We start from the raw sequence: 21,144 nt of genomic DNA, 5'->3' as shown, positions 1-21,144 counted from the left end.
ATTTGGTTTTCCAACTTTTTGGGGTTGTGTGGTATTGCTGTGCACTTATACGTTTACATGTGAATGTCCGTATGTACCGGCGTATGTACCGTGTGTTTTCAAGTATCTATGTTTGGTTATATGCTTGTGTGCATGTATCTGGATCTGTTTGCCCACGGATACGGATGGGAAGGGGGAGAAGAGGAGAGGAGTGAGCGAGAGAGCAGAGCGTTCGCGTTCTCGAGCGCATTGCTCTCGTTGCATTCAATTCTGCTTCTTCTTCTGCTGCTTCTGCTGTGTGTTGTATTAATGAAAGTGAGTCCAGCGGCGAAAGAAAGCAGGCCGTGGAACTAAGACAAGTTCTGTTTCTGATTCTGCCGCTTCCCCTGTTCTCTTCCCTTCGCTCGGCTCGCAAGTGTTTTCATGTTTTCCAGACCCACGGCAAAGGGTTCGAGATCGGTACAATACCGCCCCCTAGGAGTAGGAGTTTCGACCCATTTTCAAATCACTGATCCGTCTTGAACTTGATGTACTACTGGGGATTTTTAATGACAGATAAAACTATTTTTTATAAATTCTAATTTACAAAATAATATTAATAAATAATAACAAGAATATCAAACTGTTCGACTAGTTCCACAATGAGTGTTTAATTCTTTAAAATATTTTTCAAAAATTTAAATATCTTTTAAGTTATAAAACAAGTTGAAATTTATTATGATTAATTTAAAGAATATTTTATGTTTTTTTTACAACCCACTTTTTTAAGCTGTAATATTTAAATTCCATTTTTTTAAATATTGAAAATAACATTAGAAAGTTATAGACCCAAATAAAATTCAAAACAAAAGTGCAGGGCGCTGGCTAGTCGTTTCGACTGCACCTTAATTTTTATGTGTTAATGCACACACACACTTGCACTTGCATAAATGCCTGAGTGTGCGCTTGTCTGTATGTCTTTCTCATTCTTGTTTTTTCCTGTTGCAGTCTTGTCTTCTACTCGTTTTATTAAGAGGGTTGGAGTTTTTTTACGTTCTCTCACATTCTCCTTGCTTCGTCTCTCACTCTCTTGCTTTCTCCCTCACTCTCTCTCTCCCAGACCCTCTCTTTCTGACGCGCTTGAATTGAACCTTTGAATGCAATGCTTTGTTTAGCTTGATTTTCGAGCAATTGCAACTGTTACATGTGTTTTATCTAGAATTTAAATGCATATTTTCCAATTATGAATTGTGTTGCCCGGCAACCGGGCAAATATTCCAAATATCGGCTAAGACACCTAAAACTCGATCACCGGCATTATCAAGTACCTCGATACACTCACACTTGGGTACAGAATGTACCTGCAAATACATACATACAAACATAAGTACATACCCTATGTATGTAATGTTAATGTTATGATATTAGTATGTAACTCGTTTCCCTATTCAGCATCCTCTCAAGACCCCCATCCCCATCTCCCTCGCACACATCCATCATAAGCGTGCAGGTTCCCGTACTCCTCCGAAATCTTTTCAGCTAATACCCGACTTAGGAACTCGTAAACCCTTTCCTATGCGGCCAAGATAAACCCTATCACCACTTGCAATAATTGAAAATGTCAAGGACCATCACTCAATGAGCTTAGGATAAAATAAAAATTCGTTTCTTAATGGCGTTTATTCGTTTTATTAATTATCATGAGCTTTTAGTGGGCTGAAAGGCTTACGGCAAAAAGTCGGGACGTTAGGAGGGGTATTTAATCTATGCTAATTGAAAAAGACAGGCACAGCTTTGCAAAAAAAGATTAAGTCCACCTTGCACACCTTTCCTAATACACATTTATAAATGTTCATGTTTGGTTTATTTTATAAATAGCCATATATTGTTATTCGTATATCATATGGATATGATCCTTGGACCATTCAGAGCACCCCCAAAACATAATATTATGGATTACATTCTCAATATTCATATTCATATAAGTTAGATTACGTATGTATAATATTTTGTCCTTATTTTTCTGTGCAATATTTGTACACAATGTATTTATAAAAGGTAAGAAACAATGAGTGTAGAAAACAAGTATAAATAACCTACAAAAGAAGTAGACCAAAGATCATCGATTTTAAGGTTAATATCACAAAAATTATTCAAATGATTCGTTACTAAGCGCAAATGAATGAATGAGTCAAGCGGAGGCAGGCATTACAAAATCATAATACATTATACCGACTATATAGATACCAATACTTTTTGTTCTTTAGCTATTTGAGTATTCAGGATAGAATATTTAACGCTTGAGTTATATGGAAATATAATTGTCTATTTGTAAATGGAGTATATATCGCTATGGCCACGTTAACCCAGCGCAGCCGATAGCAGGGGCTCCCAGGCCCTATTAGTGTCCATATAGAGTTGGGTACACTGCTCCGCCAGAGAGTCGCCGTCGTCCAGTAGGGTTATTGGAAATAGATCGTTCTGAAAAATAATAAATTAAGTTATTTTAAAGTACTGGATGGAAAAGAGTGGAAAACCCACATTTTTAGACTGCCAAAGTTGCTCTAGCAACCGCAGAAAACGTTGCATTTCCATGCTGCTGGCAAAGAAGATCACCAAATCGTCTAGATTTTCCAACGGGGCTTCCTGACAAGAGAACTCCAATATGCACCACCAAGTCTCGCTACGCGACGTTATCTTAATGCCAGTCATCGCTTTAATATCCGCACAGGTGAGTATCGCCAGGCCAGAGTTCTTTCCATAAACACTGGTCATTCGCTGCGATTTTCCGGGTGATGTTGCATTTTCCTTCGAAGCCGGCGGCTCGTTTGTTTGCTTGGTGGGCGTGGAGCTCAGCGAGGAGTACGAGTGTTGAGTGCGTGTAGGTGTACTGATGGTGGAGCCCATCTAAAAATTAAGATAGATTTTTAAGTAATTAATTTGGTAAACAATTAGCTTACTCACCAAGCTGCTGGTTTCGAAAACACTTAGCATATCCTCTTCAAGCAAAACTTCCTTGTTCTCCGGAGCGACTGCATTGCCATCAACTTGCTGGCTAATTTGTCGCAAGGGAGCCGAAAAGTCTTCACGCAAGGTTATCAAATGGTTTTCAGTAACTATTAAAGTACAGCCCAGGGTTTTGTGCTTCTCGTCTTGAACCACAAGCTAAAAAAAAGGCATACAAAATTTATAAATTGCTTATTTTTAATGCTATTTGTTTACTTACACCACTGGCTGATTGCAAAAGGGCCTGGAGCCACTCGGAGGCCACATACTCGTCGGGAGCCGCCATTTGCAGGAGCTCACCCTTTAGCGTTATCTCAAAGCAGTGCGGACGCTCCGATTTCACAGTTCGCTGGGCGCCCTGACACTCAGCCAAAGCCATGGCCCAGCTGGGAAGCCTCTGGGTGGAATCGTTAAACATATACAATACGCCAGCTCTATAAAATAAATAAATGATAAAAAAAATTTCTCTCAAATCAAAGGGTTTTACGAACTTTAGAAGAAAGAATCCTGGTTGCCAGTAAATCCTTGCAGCCGCTGATGTGCTTGTGGTCTGCTTGAGTCGTCGGTGCATGAGGAATCCTTTGATGGAGGGTCCCAGCAGCTCGCTAGGCGATTCAACTCGCATTGCCCCGCCAGCTGGCACATTAACCACGGCATAAAACAGCCAGTGCTCAGCTACGCCCACACAGCTGTTGGCGCGCACAAAAGCCTGCAGGGGAGCCAAATGCTCCAGCGTAAGTTGACCAACTGCAGGCAGGGTGGAGCCACTGCGTCGGGCGCAAAGCTCCAGATTGGCCACCAGAGAACCGGCCGGATAGGGTCCACCTGCGAGCAGAACCTGCTGCATATCTCGCGTGCTGTTGCTGAGCAAAACGGTGTTGCCAAAGGGTCCCATCTTTAAGAATATTAAAAAAAATATTTACAATTAAATGTATTAAAGGAATAATAGTATTTAACTATTACCAGTATAACATCCAAGTCCTTGTAGGCCAACACAAACTTCACACACAGATTACTTCGCTCCATATTTGCCACATAGAGGGTTTTATCTGTGAGTAGGACTAAAACAGGTGTCATGATGCCATCAACACTGTAGCCTGTATACAGTTTGAAAACCTAAAAGATGATGGGTATTAATTAAATATTTTAAAAATTGTTTAAATCCATAAACTACCTTCATTAGCTGCTCATTCGATTGGTGTAGATTGAGCAAAGTTCTCCCTTTGAAAACATCAATCGAGATCTCTCCGATGCCCAGTTCAAAATTGGATGAGCTGCCTGGCAAATCGTTATCCAGACTTATGGCCAATTCCCTTCGCGGTGAATTCGTGCCGCACATCTCAATCTCCATGGCGATCTCAGCGTTTAGATCATCTATCAACTCGTAGTTCTTTGGCCGCGCACCCTTGACATACAAATCGGAACCCGTGTTCCTTTGTTCAGTTCGCAATTTATCGGCGAAGAAATTGTTCTTTCTTATGGAGGTCTCCATTATTTTCTTCTGCGTCACATTGCGAAGGAATCGATTGATTAGCGAGGTTTTGGCCGCCGGAGCTGGCGGCTTCAGCAAATGAGCATAGTCCACATCGGTGTAGTCTACGATGACCATCTCGCTGTCCATCGAACGCTTGTCGTTAGTCGTATCCGTGGTGGTGATGGTTAGTATGTCGTCGAATTCCTCGCTCAGGATGGTGCTCTTCGAGTCGCGTCCACTGCCGCCGCGTCCAGCTGCCAAATAGCTACTGGGACTGTGAAGGCTGCGGCTCTGAAGCTGCGAATGCTGCGAATGTTGATCGTAGTAACGGGGCGGCTGCAGCGGTTGTCCGCGCTTCTTCAGCGGCGACGGAAGGTGCCGGGAATGACGCTCTGCATTGCCGAGCTGTGGATTCATCGCGATCTGATGGTTGCTGCTGGTCGTATTGGAACTGGGTTCGGATATGGTGGATGAGGAGTAATCCCGTGGAAGCTTGCCCGCCGGTGGTGCCTGCTGCTGCGGCGGCTTTGACTTTTTCGAAGCTGCAATGGGAGCATTTTTGAGATTTTTAGTTTTCGGAGAGAATTTAAAAAATAAATGCATGATTGTCAATTAGGGACCTGCGTGAATCATTCAATTTTTGTTTTATCATAGTATGCCAAGAAATTTCTGATTAGTTTAATTCAATTCTATGTGAAATAAATGAAATGTTTTTCTAATTAATTTCGAATTGAATGAATAAATGAAATATTTTTATGAGTTTTTCGAATTTGCCAGTTTTTTTTGTTTTCTTTTGAGAACAAAAAGTGAAACATTTTTAACGAATCAATGTTAATTGCTTAGTAAATAAAATTCAGGCAGATTTAATCACAAAATTTGGCCCTTTCTTCTTCAATAGATTGTCGTTTGAATTATTTCGGAATTCATTCTATTAAACTCAAAATTCAAATTTATTCAATTCTATTAAGCTCAAAACTCTAATTAATTCAAAAATAATTCTACTTATTACAAAAAATTAATTGGTGGATTCGTTCTTTATGGAGTTCACAGGTGACAAATGTTTTTCAGAAGCTTTTAAGCCATACTATCAAATAATCAAGAATATAATTTTGCTTACCGAAATAGCTATCGTCCTGCTCGTTCTTTTCAACTGGTGTTGCTACCGCACTTGAACTCTCCTTAAAGCTGCGAAAGAAATTACTGAACGTCTTGGCGATGGGAGCGTCCAAGAATGATTTCTTGATGTGACTAGCTGCCGGCTCCGCGATCGGAGTGTTCTGCTCCAGCAAACTGGCCACGCTGGTGTGCTGATTGCCGGAGGAGAGATCCGATGGCGGCTCACCCGTCTCGTAGGATACGCCTGTGTGCTCGAAGACGGTGCTTTCGCAGTTTATAATAAACTTGCTGCGGAACTCGCCCTGTGCGCTGCATTGGCCCATTGGCACTGTTTCCTTATCGAATTCCTCTTGGCGGTGCAACATCAGCGACTGCTTTGATTCCATCGGCGAGGCCTCCGTGGAGCCATCGGCACCATCGTCTTCGTTCTTGTGACGCAGCTGCTCGTCCACATTGTGCACGAATTTCTTGACTGGTTGTGCCTGCTTGCTGCCATCGAGACTCTTGCTGAGGAATGGCTTGGCTTTGAGTGGTGGTGACTCGGCCGTGGGCCGTGCTTTGTGCTCAGGTGTCTGCTCGAGTTCAGGGACGCACTCGACCACCGCCTGCAGATCCTCGGAACCCTCGGGCACTCCGCGCTCCGGTAGCGGCATGGTAAAGATGCTCTTCAGCGAGCCAAAGATCATCTTGCTACTGTTGTCCAGCAACTGGTGCTTGATGTCGTGCACATTGAACTTCTTCACCCGCCCATTGAGATCCTGCTCAAGGATGACGTTCGTCTGCCGTTTGGTTTTCTTCAAGCAGCTCGACTTGGGCTTTTTCTCCTTGTTCCAAACCGACTTGATCTTGGGACTGTCGGCATCGCCGATATTCGGCTCTGAATAGTAACAGTTTTCACCTTAATTAGGAGGGGAAATTTATATTATTTATCATGTGGTATGTACTATAATCAGGGTTCTGAAATTGACACACATGTTAAAAACATGAAAAATTGTATTTTACAGTGTGATGAAAATTTTTGGCATGTGTGTCAGTTACAAAAGTGTTAAAATGTGAAAAATATTTGTTAACAGACACAGCTCACTTGTGTTTTTTACTTAATGTGTTTTTAACACTGACATTAACATTAACCATTTCAAAGCATATATGAATTCTTATACTCTGGAAAACCGTGCATTTTTAAAATTTTTTAATGTCAAAAACTCATCGTCTTAAAAACACGCTGTGTAAAAAAACATGTCGTGTTAATACGTCGTGTAAATAACACAAATGCCATGTGTGTGTTATTTATGTTTCTAACATATGTAGGATACAATTTTTTACACAAAAGTCAATAACTTTTTTTGAACTTTACACTTTGACATTTAACATGTTAATAACACAAGTTTTTTACTGTATGTGTTATTTTCCGAACCCTGATAATAATTCGAATAAAGATTATCTTACCGATTAGATTGTTGTTGGCGTTGCTCATGCCAATGCAATCGCAGGAGCTGCTCTTGGCCTGCTCGTACTGCTTGCGATTCGCATTGGAGTTCTTGTCCTGCTCGTCCGAGTCCAAACTCGAGTTGGAGCTGCTGCAGTTGCACTTGTAGAGCCGCGCCGGTTCCTCCTGCTTCTCCAGGGCCGCAGGTCCATACTCGAAGACGCCCGAGGTGTCGTAGTGCAGACCGGGCGCCTCGTCGGTGTCGTAAATGTTGTCGTAGTCCAGCACATCGGAGCAGGCATTCCGGTAGACCAGATGTCTCTTGCGCCTGGCCCCGCCGACAGCCTCTTCGCCATTGTCTTCCCGGCCAGCGGCGCAGATTTCATTGGGTCCCTCTGGTCGCTCGCGATCCGGACACCAGGAATACCTTCCCGGAGCGCCGGCCACGCCAGCCGAGTTGGCAAAGGCCAGCTTCCGGCCGTTTTTGTAGGTGATAAACCCATGCTCTATGTGAATGTTATCCGTTCGCGTGTTCTTGAGGATGTCCTCGTGGAAGGATACTCTTTTCTTCGGGGCCTTGGAGGCGGACGAGGCCTTGTGCACCTTGCGACGATAGACAATCTTCTCCGTGGCATCGAACGTGGAGCACTCGCTGATGGTCATGGACTCCTCGGGAGCAGCAGTTACATTCGAGTTGGGATCCACCGATGGGAGGGGATTCGGTCGCAGATTCTCCTCGTAGGAGCAGATGGACTCCACCATCACGTCGCTGTTCTCCGAGTCCAGGAGCTGAATTCCCGAATCGCTGGGGGTGGTGTCTTCCATGGTGCTGCTGTTCAGGCTGGAGCTCATCTTGTCCATGCCCAGATTGTTGTTGGCCTTGGGAAAAAGCGGGGATTCCATTTTCGCACGTTTGTCAAGAGAGTTTGTTTCGGTTTCCAAGTGGTTTTTACCCTTTAAAAAATTGAAAAATTCATTTAACCATTATTTGTGTATCTCGGCGTTCTGGCTATTAATCAATATCCACAAGTTGCACAATGCGCCGCAGCGAAATCGCGTCACTGCACAAAGGAAAATGACCCCTGACCCCTCCCACCCACTGGCACCTTGTAAAATCGCACCGGGATTTTACAATCTCTGGTTTTCGTCACTCACCTGCGATTGTATCGCAGGAGTCCATGTTACTTTCGGTCTGCTTGGTTTGTATTTTGTTTTCTTTGTGTTTTAGGGTATTTATATTTAGACTTTTCGCCACTTGTACATTTTTGTATTGCCAAAAAAAAACCCTTGGCAAGTGAAACAATCAATATTTTGACCTCACAGAGTTGCCAACTCTGCGAACAGCTGATTGCGCGCCAGCGCTGCCAGACCGGAAAAGTAGTTGGCAACGCCAACCGTTACAAACGGGTTAAGTTCCGGTTTACAAATATTAACCGTTTCCGATTTTAATATTTAGCTTTAAAAATCGAATTCGAAATTCAACAAAAATAAATAAATATTACGTTATTAGGGTGATAGTAATAATACAATATTTCTTAGAAAACTTATTGATTTTAAATATTAAAAAATTTTAAAGGGGTGATTTGAAGCAGCTGAAACAAAACCTTTGGTGAAATCAAAAGCTGGAACTTGGCCGATAAAACAGTTTGTGACATCGGTCGTTGGCGCTAATATTCGTTATTTCGCGCAGACAAGCTGTTTTTCATATTTCAAAGTTATTTAGTCGCAAATACAGAGTGCACATTCAAATTAATGCCCTTGTCAGTCGGTGTACGCACATCATTTCCTCTTTGTTATTTCACGAACCGGGGTCAGTTGTCAATTTGAAAAGTAGTGTAGGCGAATGCCAATGAAAGCGAATGAAACCTTAGAAATTAATTTATCACACTTTGCAGCACATCACAATCGTCGCGATAACTCTGCCGTTTCTGCCGTTTGTTTATTGGTTTTTGCAGCGGTACGAGTAAAAATATAATTCCACACTCGTTAAGTAATCCCCTCCAGATCCAGTTCATATCCGAGCGCCCACCGGAGATGAGCACCTTTGGGAAATGACATGGACTGCGGGAGCGATGTGTCCCAGAGGAATATTACGAAAGCCGAAGGAAGTGTGCTCATAATGCAGGGACCAACTAGCAAATTGGTAGAATTGAGATTCCTCATTGCGGTGGCCATATATTTGCACGCGCTGGAGCAATCGATCCAGCAGTGCCATTGTGTTCATGGTTTCAGGTGGGTGCCAGTGCGTTTGCCCAGTTTCATCAGATTTACCCCACACAACAACCTTGCGTTCCCACTGTTCCGCAGAAACAACACGGAGAGCGCCGAGCTGGTCTCCCACTACGAGTCGAGCCTATCGCTCCCCGACATTCTGCCCATTCCCTCCAAGACCTACGACAAGAACCGGGCTCCCAAGCTCCTGGGCCAGCCCACGGTCGTCTATTTCCATGTCACAGTGCTCTCGTTAGACTCCATCAACGAGGAGTCCATGGTGAGTCATGATTAATTTATGTAACAAACTATTAAATCCAATGAATTATTGTACAATGGTCAATAACCCATAAATATTAAGGACTATAAAAGACCAGATTCTTCAAGTTTGAATATTACAATAAATATCAAACTATAAGACTCGGCTTTTAGAAAACTTCTAGTAGAAATCCATTTATAATAACTTAAACAAAGATATGTGTTTATTTATGAACAATTTTAATAATTTAATGTTTGATCTCCATTTACGATATATATTCCCTCCACATAATTTTACGTTTCATTTAGTTGCTTTTCCTTTTCGTAGATAAATTGCTATTAAATCCAATGAATTATTAAACCCATAAATATGTAAGAGACCAGATTATTTCAGTTTGAACCTCAAACTTTAAGACTCGGCTTCTAAAAAACTTCTAGTAGAAATCCATTTATAGTAACTTTTAACAATTAGCAATTTTAATAATTTAAACTTTGATCTCCGTTTTTATTTTCCCTTCTCATAATTTTACGTTCCATTATATTGCTTTTCCTTTTCGTAGACCTATGTGACGGACATCTTCCTTGCACAAAGCTGGCGTGATCCTCGCCTGCGGCTGCCGGAAAACATGAGCGAGCAGTACCGCATCTTGGATGTGGATTGGCTGCACAGCATCTGGCGACCCGATTGCTTCTTCAAGAACGCCAAGAAGGTCACCTTCCACGAGATGAGCATTCCGAACCACTATCTCTGGTTGTACCATGACAAAACGCTGCTCTACATGTCCAAGCTCACTTTGGTCCTTTCGTGCGCCATGAAGTTTGAGTCTTATCCCCATGACACACAAATCTGCTCTATGATGATCGAAAGTTGTAGGTGGAAGTGTGAAGTTTTTGAAGTAGTGACCCTGCCGTGTCCTTTATCGCTTGAAAGTTTCCATATTGCGCTTCTTGAGTAACACTTATTCATATTTCAAACTTGAGGTTTGATTCAAATTTTAACGAGCTTTGATTGGCAGTATCCCATACGGTGGAGGATTTGGTTTTCATTTGGAACATGACCGACCCACTGGTGGTTAATGCGGAGATTGAGCTGCCACAGCTGGACATATCAAATAACTACACGACCGATTGCACCATAGAGTACTCAACGGGTGAGAATAAAAATTGTTAAAAGTTAGAATATTGCTTATCAATATTGAGAAGCTTAAACTGTGCTATAATTTTGTAATAATAAACTTCTTAGTAAGATTTCGGTCAACTTAACCTAAGGTTAATCTAACTTACGATTAAAATGGTATGATTTTTTTAGATTTATACCATTTTTCATTTACTTGTAATTGTAATAATAATAAAGTTCTTAGTAATATTTCGGTCAACATAACCTAAGGTTAACCTCACCTAGAATTAAAATTGTATGATTATTTTACATATATACCATCTTTCATTTACTTGTAATTGTAATAATAATCTTAGTAAGATTTGGGTCAAGCTAACCTAAGGTTAACCTAACCTACAGTTATAATTGCATGATTATTATAGATTTATACCCTCTTTCAATTACTTATTATTCTTTCTCCTAGGCAACTTCACCTGCCTGGCCATTGTGTTCAATTTGCGACGACGCCTGGGCTACCACTTGTTCCACACCTACATACCCTCGGCTCTGATCGTGGTCATGTCGTGGATATCGTTCTGGATTAAACCGGAGGCGATACCAGCTCGAGTTACACTGGGAGTGACCTCGCTGCTGACCCTGGCCACCCAGAATACCCAGTCGCAACAGTCGCTGCCACCGGTGTCATATGTGAAGGCTATAGACGTCTGGATGTCGTCCTGTTCGGTGTTTGTCTTCCTCTCGCTGATGGAGTTTGCGGTGGTCAACAACTTTATGGGACCGGTGGCCACCAAGGCGATGAAAGGCTATTCGGATGAGAACATCAGTGACCTAGACGATCTAAAGGTGAGTTTGAAGAATAATATATATACACAAGTTACCTGCCCCGGCTGACGCCTCTTAGCTTGCCTTACAGCATCATCGGGAATCGATAATTGAGCCCCAGTACGACACTTTCTGCCATGGCCATGCCACAGCCATTTATATAGACAAATTCTCGCGCTTTTTCTTCCCGTTCTCGTTCTTTATACTCAACATTGTCTACTGGACAACGTTCCTATGATGGAAATGATGGCAAATCATTCGTTTCTCCAAAAGGAATATAGAATATAGAACGTAAACAATAAACAATACCAAGCGCATTTGTTTAAAAATGTATATTATCGTTTGTAAGCCACAAATAATTGCATTAAAGTATGTATTATATTGATTATCGTGTAGTGTATAAATAAAGGAAAGCGTTTAATAATAGGGTTTAGTTTAAAGGAAGCAATCAAGAAATGCATTTCAATTGCGCAACAAAGGTGGAATAATCTTTGGTAAATTCACTATAAACCTATATAGTTTAGGCATAAAGATTATGTATAAAAAAAATTATATCAAAAACTTGCGGGATTTGCGGCCTTTTCCATATTTCTTTTATCGTTAATTTATCATATAGTCTGATTTTTGTTTGTTTATATAATCACATAATTTTATAGTTTCTTTACATTCACATTTACAGATGGATTTCATTCTTTAACTAACGTTTCGCTGGTTGCTTGGCATAATTGTTGCTAACATTTATGTTAATGGGTACGAGCGATTTCTCAAATCAACTAAGGAAATTCTAAAGTGATAGTTTTAGCTATGATATGATGGCGGAGCCACAGATTCAAAATATTAATACGTAGAACTGGAAACATACTGATTTATCCTACAACAAAACTTTGCATAGCGCCGTACAGAAAGGAACGGAAGGGAAAGTTAACCAAATTCGGGTGTTTGAATAAAGCATGAATTTCCCCGTCTATTGCAAACATGCCTGCAACTTTTCAATCCATTCCTGTGCCAGATTTGCATTGATTGCGTAGAAATTGTAGGTGCGCTTTGATGTTTTAAGCTGAAATTGATTGAAAAGAGTTTTATTTTTGATACTACTTGTGGTTTCGATTTAACTCACATCAAAAAATCCCTTTTCATCTACGCGTTTTGCGCCAATTTGTGCAGGTTGTGCGGCAGTTACTGATTGCACCTCAGCCAATTCTTTAAAAGTATTGAATAATTATTATGCCGTCATTAAAAGTGTGCATAAATTTATTACCAATGATGCCCTTGGGAGCGGTGTCCTCAGAAGTGTCATAGTAACGCAGTTGATGCTTAATCGAGTCCAGAACAAACCAACGCTGTTTCCATCCTTTGAGCAAAGCGCCTCGTTTGTACAGATGTCTGTGGGAATTTAAAAAATATGAATTTAAAATATATGCCAGTAACAATAGTATAGGGGAAATAACAACAATATGTTGAGAATCAACCTAACAACAATTTAACATTTTTTGTACTAATCAACTTTTGTTTTAAGCGTTTAGATAGACAACTGGTTTTTGGATATTCTTTTTTCGCATTCGCGGAACTTTCCTAGATGACCTAGAATCAAAACTCACCCCTCGTGCGTCCGATTTTCGGCAACGTTGCTGCTAAACTGGTTGTAGAAATGATGGCTGGAGGTTCGCGCCGTGGTGGCGGCACTGGAAGCGATGCTGGCTGTGTCGCCCTGCGACATGTTCACATTCGGCGGCCCCACCGCTCCGTCGATGGCCTTGTACTTTGTGCAGTTCTTCATTGAGTGCTCCGTGCATTTTTCATGGTACGAGTTGCCGCAGTCCATGCACCGATAGCCAACCGGACCCCAGAGCAGCTTGGTGCAGTGGTTGCAGTTGGTGGGCGTGGTGTAGGGATGCTTTTCGAAGCGATGCGGATGGAAGTACTTGTCCTGGTAGCCCGCCAGTCGTCCCTTCATGATTATCTCCAGCGTGGAGCGCTTGTGCTGATGCGTTTGCACAAAGATGTTGTTGCCCAGCGAAGCATTGCGAGCAGCCGGCTCCAGTTGGGGCACCACCAGACTGTTCCAAACCTGCAGCCACTTCTGGGGCAGATGTCCTCGCTCCGTCTCCGCCTGCTTCACCTCGCTGAGCAGGCAGACATAGGCATTGGGATTGCACTTCTCCATGTTGTCATAGCCGGCGGTGATGACCATGCGCTTGCCCTTCATTTCGGACAGATCGATTTCGTCGTCCACAGTGGTTACTTCCAAATCGTAAGGGGAACCTTGGGCCAGCTCCTCGTTGGTGTAGTAACTCCAAAGATCCAGGGAGGCTATATTATTCTGTGGTCGCAGGGTCATCCCTTTATCGCCTGAATATAGGAAATTGTAGAATATGGGCGTCTTGTTGTGCTGCCTTTCGATATAATCGAAGATGGAGTGACCAATGCGATTCAGGGGAGCAGGTGCCCTCTGACTCCTGATATCCAGGGGATATACATTGCACTCATCATCCGATCCATTGGTCGCCATGCCACCACCGGTTCCAAACAAATGCTTGGCATTCAGCGATCCCCGCTTGTCCTCCATGGCCGCAATTCCCGAATCCGATCGCTCGAGTTCGCAGTCAAACAAGAAGGTGCGGAAGCGGCACGACACCGAGTGATATGCCAGGAATCTCAGATAGAAGTCATTAAATTCGAAGGCCATGGGAAACTGGCGCTGCAGCTGATGAACGACATCCAGAAATTGCAGGAAGGTTGGAGCAAATGCTATATTTGTATTCGCATGCGAGGGCTTCAGATTACTGCGATGGGCAAAGCGGTGGCCAAAGGCCAGCCACTCCTTCTCCACCAGCACGCGGAAGCCATCGAGACTACGGTAGTAGGGATCCAGGCACAGCTGGGCTATTGAACTCAGCTGGGCGGTCACATCGGAGCCATCCTCCAGCGAGAGCATCACGCTGCTCTCCTGCAGGTCGATCAAGTCGACCACGGCACCGGACAGCTGCATCAGTGAGGAGATCTGCTGCAGCCAATCGGACTGCTCCACCATTTTGGCAAAGCTTTGGCCATCCGCCTCGTTGGTATTGTGCGAAGGCATGCAGGCGCGAATCAGCTTCTTGAAGGCGGGTCTAGATTGCCTAATGTCCGGGTAGTCGACAGGTATAAAGTCAGCGCAGAAATCCACATTCATGTTTGACTTGGCTTGAGATTTCTCTCCTAGGAAAATCATATAAAATATTTAAAGGGATATAACTTGAAGGAAAGAATAGATTTCTAGTAGAGCCCTGAAATTTCTGAATTGTTTAATTCAATTCTATGTGTAATAAATTGAATGTATTTCTAATTTATTTCGAATTGAATGAATGGACGAATAACTTTTATGAATTTTTTGAGTTTTTCACGTTTTTTTTGTGTGTTTCTTTTGAGAACAAAAAGTGAAAAATTATTAACAAATCAATGTTAACTGCTTGGTAAATAAAATTCAGGCTTAATCACAAAATTATGGGCCTTTCTTGTTTAAAAGAAATTGTCGTTCATTCATTTTTTCAATTCTATTAAACTCAAAATTCAAATTTATTCAATTCTATTAAACTCAAAAAATTCTAATTAATTCATTTATATAAAACAAAAAATTAAAAATAAATAATTGAATCCACTCATGCAGGGCTCTAATTTCTACTCACCCAATGCATAAAGCCGCATCTTGCGAAAGGGATGTGCCGATGAGTTCTTGGAATTACCCTTCATTGTTCCGCCTTTGCCTCCCTGACTCCCTGACTTGCTGCCATCGCTGACATCCAGATTGTTCTTATGCTTGCGCGACAATTCCGGCGTGAGGGGCTGTCGATCCTCAGATGAGCCATGGCCCATCAGCGAGCTCATCGAGAGATTCATGCCCGAGTACTGATTGTGGGCCAGCGGCGTTAGCTTCGGCATCGTGTTGATTAGCGCGAGGAAGTATTTATCCTGCTCGGGATAGTGGGTGACATCGTGATGGGCGTGATTTGTATTGCTGCCCGTGGTGTTCTTTAGCATTCCAATGACCGATTTGCTGTTCGGCTGCCCACCCCGAATGAGCAGGGCTCCGTTCGCATGCCGCCAGGTGGGCAGCGGAATGCGCTGGCCCTTGAAGCAGCGACCCAAATGCATTATTGCCGCGTCGCTGCACTGAACGGGCGCCACAATAATCGCCGGATAGGAGCGGCAGGTGGCATAGCTGGTATTTACATTGCTAATGCGAAAGCCACGCTGCGCCTCCGCATCGAAACCGAGTCGCTTCCAGTCCTGTACATAGCTCCTCTCCCGCATTCGCTCCACATCCTTTGTGGTCAGCAATCTGGGCATGGCATTGTTTTGCGTCTCGAACTCATCGCCATCCTCCAGCTCATCGTCGATGGACTGAGTTTCCTGGGCCTCCGCACTCCCGTAATCATAGTCGGATACCAACTTGCGTTTCGTTGGCTGCTTCTGCTTGAAGCCAGCCTTCTTGGCCCCGCGAAGCAGCGTCTTCTTGGCAAATCCCTTTAGGGTCGAGTATTTCTCCTTCGTTTTCATCGGAGTCACACCCTGCAGCATGGTGCCATAAGATTGAAACGCAAAGTACTCAAACTCATCGAACGGATGACGAGCTTTGCTTAGTATCTTTCGGAAACTTTCGATCTGCTCGGGCGTTACTTCCGGATCGAAGGCCACCTTGATCAGCTGAAAGCTGCTGGATCGCAGCTGCAGTCCCTCGGTCAGCGTTTGATCCAGATGAGCCAGGTAGAGCACCGATATTTTCTTCTCCTTCAGCAGCGAGGCAATCGGAAAGGTGCGCACGATCACCTGCTCGCAGAAGAGCGGATCGCAGGGCGAACCCTTAAACACCACGCGGTAGTTGGTGAGAAAGAGCGCTCCCTCTGCGGGTATCAGGCACTGGGTATCGTCTTCGCGGCCATCCGGCATGAGGAAGCAACGCAGGTGGTCGGTAACTAAATCCTCTCCAGGCAGCAGGCAAGGCGTCTGGATCTTCGGCTTCTGGACATGCGGATGGCGCTTGGCCTCCAGGTAAACCGGTTCCAGGGATTCGATGTGCATGTGCACCACACCCGGCACCATGTCGTGCAGGTTGCGTATGTGATCGGAGGTCACACCACCTTCGGTGCAAACGCTGTCGATGAAGCGTGAAATGGTTTTCCCAACTGTGACGCCAATTTCCAGAGCATTGTTCTCCTCGAATCCTTCGTCGGAATGTTCGCTCAGGCTGTGCGAGCCCATAATACTGTAAGTGAAAATGATTAAAGATTTTAACAGAGTTCGGAAAATAACACACACTGTAAAAAACTTTTGTTATCAACATGTTAAATGTCAAAGTGTTAAGTTCAAAAAAAGTTATGACTTGTGTGTAAAAAATTGTATCCTACATATGTTAGAAACATAAATAACACACACATGCCATTTGTGTTATTTACAAAACGTGGTATTAACACGACAGGTTTTTTTTACACAGCGTGTTTTTAACACAATGAGTTTTTGACATTAAAAAAATTAAAAAATGCACTGTTTTCCAGAGTAAAGGAATTCATATATGCTTTCAAATGGTTAAAACTAACGTATAAGATATCATGCCTCATATTTGTTTTTCATTTTCCCTTCGACTCGTTAATGTTAGTAAAATTTAATTTTCATTTGTGTTAAAAACACAGTGTGTAAAAAACACGTCGTATTAAAACACATTGAGTACAAAACACAAGTGAGCTGTGTGTGTTAAGAATTATTTTTCACATTTTAACACTTTTGTATTTGACACACCTGTCAAAAATTTGGCTCACACTGTAAAATACAATTTTTCATGTTTTTAACATGTGTGTCAATTTCAGAACCCTGGATTTTACAAAGCATTAAAGAACAGCCTTACCTATTGGAAACGCTCTGATTTTCCTCCAGGCGAAACGCTGGCTTCGGCTTGCTGGCCGCATCCACATTCACGTCGAGCGGAATCAGCAGGGAGACCATACGGTTGGCAAAGTGTATCGCCTGGCTGTACAACGTGGACTCCTCCGACTTGGCCAGCTCAACCTTCTTCTCCTCCTCGATGGTGGGACTCTTGCGCAGCTGCTCGGCCGTAATCTCCAGCGCCGTCGGCTCCTCCAGCGGCACCTCGTCCAGCACACAGTTGGCCTCCTTTTGATGCTCGTTCTGGCGACGGTGAAGCAGATACAGCGCCTTTATCTGGCCCTGCACGTCCTGGAAGAATGTGGACTCCCAAAACTGATGGTTCTTCCATATGGCATGATCCTGTATCTCTGTGTAGGCGAACTGCACCACGCCAGTCGATAGTTTGCGGCAAAAGATGGTGGACATGGGCAGCAGGGCAGCGGCCACTGTATACTCATCTATCCCCGAGGATTTGTGCAGCGCCTTGTTCATGAATCGCACAACCAACTCGAATTGCTGATGATCCAGCACCGCCTTGTTGCCATGCACATAGCCAAAGAACTCGCGGCACAGGATTAGCCGCGCATCTCGATGCATCAGCGTGCGCATCACGGCTGGCAGCAGTTTCCTGGCGTCCGTAATTCGGTTCTCAAAGATATACGATACACAGATGCGCAGGACCTCGAGTCTTCTAGCTGAGTTCTGGACATTGGGACGCACATCCAGGGCCTCGGGCAACCTGGGTCCCATTGGAATGATCCGGTGCTGATTGCGCGTCACATGAAAGCGCTGCGGCACTCCGTTCTTGCGTATTCCCTCCTGGATGATGAGCTCCACCTTCTCGGAGCTTATCCGCGGAAAGGCAGGCTGGTGAATCCGCTGGAAAGCGCCCTCTGGCGGGCGCAGGACTTTCTGGGCATAGGTTATATGAGCCAAAGTGCCCTCGTTCTCGTACAGAACGCGTCCCAATTCCTGGATATGTGTGAGTATCTGAAAGGTAAGAGATAAATTAATATTAAAAAATCTAGAAAGTGCAAATTCCACTTACGAGATTCCGATTCTGCGCCTCCGACTTGAGCAGCTCGTTCATCGAGCTGTACAGCTCATCCCAGGCATCGGAGGCTCGCCAGGGAGGCCCTCGTTCGTTGACGAACGTGGTGAAGAACATGCTGTCCAGCACACGAAACAGAAACTCGCTCTCGATCAAATCCCGGGCGCCCAGGAAGCCAGCCTTGTGAAAGGTGATCACGGGCTTTGGATGGATCCGAATTATCGTTAAGCAAGAGCGATATCCCTGCAGCAACTGGGCGAAGAGACGCATGAATATGGCGCGCAGCTCCTTGTCGATCTGGGCATCAGTCTTGGCCATGGCCGATGGCCGCTCCAGCGTGGGAAACGCGAGATCCGCTTGCGCCAGATTCGGGAACAGGATCATGCCGAGCAGATCCTGTGTCTGCTCCCACAGCGGCGAGGGGAGAATAGGAACAGGCGGAGTGAGCGACTCGGGTATGGTGACCAGACCGCCATCCAAATCCACCACAATCACATCCAGCAGATCGGTAATCTCGGTTTGCAGCGAACTATGTATGCCCATGATAAACGGTGTGGGTGTGGACAGCACTTCGGTGAGTGGAGCCGGCAGAATGGGTATATAAACATGTGTATACCGGAAGGGATACATGAGGGCAACCAAAGCGCGGCAGCTGTCCGTCAAGTGCCAATAGCACTTGGACAGGAAGAGTATCTTGTTCTCCGTCATCACGGCGCAGAGCAGAATCAGCACATTCTTGATTCCGAGTTGTTTGAATAGGAAGTGCACCCCACTCCCAGTTGTGGGCAGGGAGGAGCTCTGTGGCGGCTGCAGCGACTGCTTGTCTCCGGCTCCTATGGAGAAGCGCACCTGTGGCCCACCCGCCGGCGGAACCTGAATGCAGCCCAGAATGTTGCCGATAAGCGTCTCCAGACCATAGGCCAGATTCTCGATATAAACCGTGTAGATGGTGCCCAGGCAGTTCTGCAAGTGAAAAAGTGGTTATTCGAGATTCTCAGCAGGGTTCGGAATTTAACACACATGTTAAAAACATGTAAAATTGTATTTTACAGTGTGAGCAAAGTTTTTGACATGTGTGTCAAAAACAAAAGTGTTAAAATGTGAAAAATAATTGTTGACACACACAGCTCACTTGTGTTTTTTACACAATTTGTTATTAACACGACGTGTTTTTTACACACTGCATTTTTAACACAAATGAAAATTACATTTTATGGACATTAACGAATCGAAGGGAAAATGATCCGTTTCAAAGAATACATGAATTTTTTCAACTACAGAAAACCGTGAATTTTTCAGTTCAACATATATTTTTGACGTTTTAATGTCAAAAACTCATTGTGTTAAAAACACGTTGTGTAAAAAACACGTTGTGTAACACGACGTGTAAATAACACAAATAAACTGTGTGTGTTATATATGTTTCTAACATAAGTAGGCTAAAATTTTTTGCACACATGTCAATAACTTTTTTTTAACTTAAGACTTTGACATTTAACATGTTAATAACACAAGTTTTTTACAGAGTGTGTTATTTTCCGAAACCTGATTCTTAGCTCCTGGTTATAAACCCACCTTGAAGGTATCGGCACAGTCCAAGCGGGAAATGAGCACCAGACACTTGGGTGCATACATGACGCTGTGGTGGGTGATGGAAGCCGGCGTGGCTGTCGTAGAAGCAATGCCATCCGTGGAGGAGGGTGTGCCCCCCAGCAGCCTGCTGTTCCCGATCGTCTCATCCTCGTCGTCCACGCTGCGCGTCTGGGTGATGGCCACCGTCTCGTGGAAGCTGAGGCAGGCGCAGTAGTGCTTATTGGCATCGATGTCCGTCAGCACGGAGACGAAGAACTTGGGCTCCTGCTTCTCGTACGATAAGCTCCATCCAAGTGGCTGGCAGAACTGTTTGAAAAGATTACAGGGGGTAAAGTCAGAGATATGCAATGGAATGTGGAATGTTTTAAGGAACGCACCCATTCAATGCCCTCGATAAACGGAGTGTCCGGCCAATCTTTCTCGGGAAAACGCTGGACGATCTTGCCGCAAGTCGGCTGGCCACCCACATTAGTGGCATTTTCTGGGGTAAAAAAATCAGGAGAGGAAGTTAGTTAATTACCGGGCATATCTAGATATTCCACTCACTCTCCTTATCGCTGTCGTAGCCGACTATTACGAAGTAATCAGCGAGCCGGGACATCTTGCCCAGCGAACATTGCCGGCCAGTCGTCTGGTTTTTCAGGAAAACTGCGAAATAAACAGAGTGCCAAATGTTTTATTTTGGTTATCGTATTCTCTTTTAGCAGATGGCGACTATCCAAAGTGCCGTCATCCAATTTGATATGCTAATTAGGCTCCGTCTCTCCGCGCTCCGCATAAATGATTAGCTGGGCATCCGAATTGTTATTGTATTGTCTTTTCTATAGCTCGCCGGAGGCGTTTTTCAGGCTTTACGAGTCTTTGGTCTTCAGTCTTTTTTCTTGCTTCTTTTTTTTTTGGTTTTAACCACACCCCGCCACGCAAAGTGGAAAAGTTTGCCGGGATCTGGGATGGCCAGTCTATATATATATATCCCCGCACACACCTCGCAGCCGCCGGCAGCCGAAAATCCCCGCTCACTGCCTGCAAATCTCAAGGAATTCGGGGCGATAATTATTATTTTTAAGTTTGCATAGAAAAAGATAGATGCAATACACAATAAATTCCGCGAGTTTCACAACACTGTTTGCATCAGCTGATGGCGAATATCGATAGATTACTGGCGATTTCGGGAATATCGATAAGTTTTGTCGCCTATCATTGCTTATCGGCGG

At 44.0% G+C, this 21,144-nt stretch overlaps 3 protein-coding genes across 7 annotated transcripts; 1 reads left to right on the top strand and 2 right to left on the bottom strand.

The window, feature by feature from the left end:
- Window positions 1–1,635: 1,635 nt before the first annotated feature.
- On the bottom strand, window positions 1,636–8,292 carry prd1 (pruning defect 1). Its single transcript, XM_017156279.3, has 10 exons — window positions 8,136–8,292; window positions 7,001–7,934; window positions 5,556–6,452; window positions 4,139–4,980; window positions 3,928–4,080; window positions 3,456–3,859; window positions 3,185–3,398; window positions 2,923–3,123; window positions 2,500–2,865; window positions 1,636–2,439 (listed from the first exon to the last, which is right to left on the bottom strand). The coding sequence occupies exons 2-10, from the start codon at window positions 7,881–7,883 to the stop codon at window positions 2,320–2,322; spliced, it is 4,080 nt and encodes a 1,359-aa protein (XP_017011768.2). The 5' UTR covers window positions 7,884–7,934; window positions 8,136–8,292; the 3' UTR covers window positions 1,636–2,319.
- A 508-nt stretch (window positions 8,293–8,800) lies between these two features.
- HisCl1 (Histamine-gated chloride channel subunit 1) lies at window positions 8,801–12,209 on the top strand. 5 transcript variants are annotated; one of them, XM_070216161.1, is made up of 6 exons: window positions 8,840–9,212; window positions 9,288–9,471; window positions 10,010–10,319; window positions 10,466–10,600; window positions 11,030–11,409; window positions 11,468–12,209. In XM_070216161.1, exons 1-6 carry the CDS (start codon window positions 9,037–9,039, stop codon window positions 11,624–11,626), a joined length of 1,344 nt encoding a protein of 447 aa, XP_070072262.1. In that variant the 5' UTR covers window positions 8,840–9,036; the 3' UTR covers window positions 11,627–12,209. The 5 variants fall into 5 exon arrangements, with proteins under 5 accessions (XP_070072258.1, XP_070072259.1, XP_070072262.1 ...); XM_017154905.3 differs by having other exon boundaries at window positions 8,841–9,212; window positions 11,480–12,209; XM_070216157.1 differs by lacking the exons at window positions 11,030–11,409; window positions 11,468–12,209 and adding an exon at window positions 8,801–8,815 and having other exon boundaries at window positions 8,876–9,212; window positions 10,010–10,548.
- Sbf (SET domain binding factor) lies at window positions 11,706–21,053 on the bottom strand. The gene is made up of 11 exons (XM_017154624.3): window positions 20,916–21,053; window positions 20,477–20,578; window positions 20,308–20,411; window positions 19,913–20,236; window positions 18,335–19,300; window positions 17,267–18,276; window positions 15,054–16,630; window positions 12,987–14,586; window positions 12,647–12,771; window positions 12,506–12,588; window positions 11,706–12,445 (listed from the first exon to the last, which is right to left on the bottom strand). Exons 2-11 carry the CDS (start codon window positions 20,529–20,531, stop codon window positions 12,353–12,355), a joined length of 5,937 nt encoding a protein of 1,978 aa, XP_017010113.2. The 5' UTR covers window positions 20,532–20,578; window positions 20,916–21,053; the 3' UTR covers window positions 11,706–12,352.
- Window positions 21,054–21,144: the final 91 nt, after the last annotated feature.

The sequence above is a fragment of the Drosophila takahashii genome, chromosome 3R (genome assembly GCF_030179915.1).
Source record: "Drosophila takahashii strain IR98-3 E-12201 chromosome 3R, DtakHiC1v2, whole genome shotgun sequence".
Classification (NCBI taxonomy): domain Eukaryota; kingdom Metazoa; phylum Arthropoda; class Insecta; order Diptera; family Drosophilidae; genus Drosophila; species Drosophila takahashii.
Note: the sequence above shows the minus strand (reverse complement) of the source record. Positions and strands in the feature narration are given on the sequence as shown.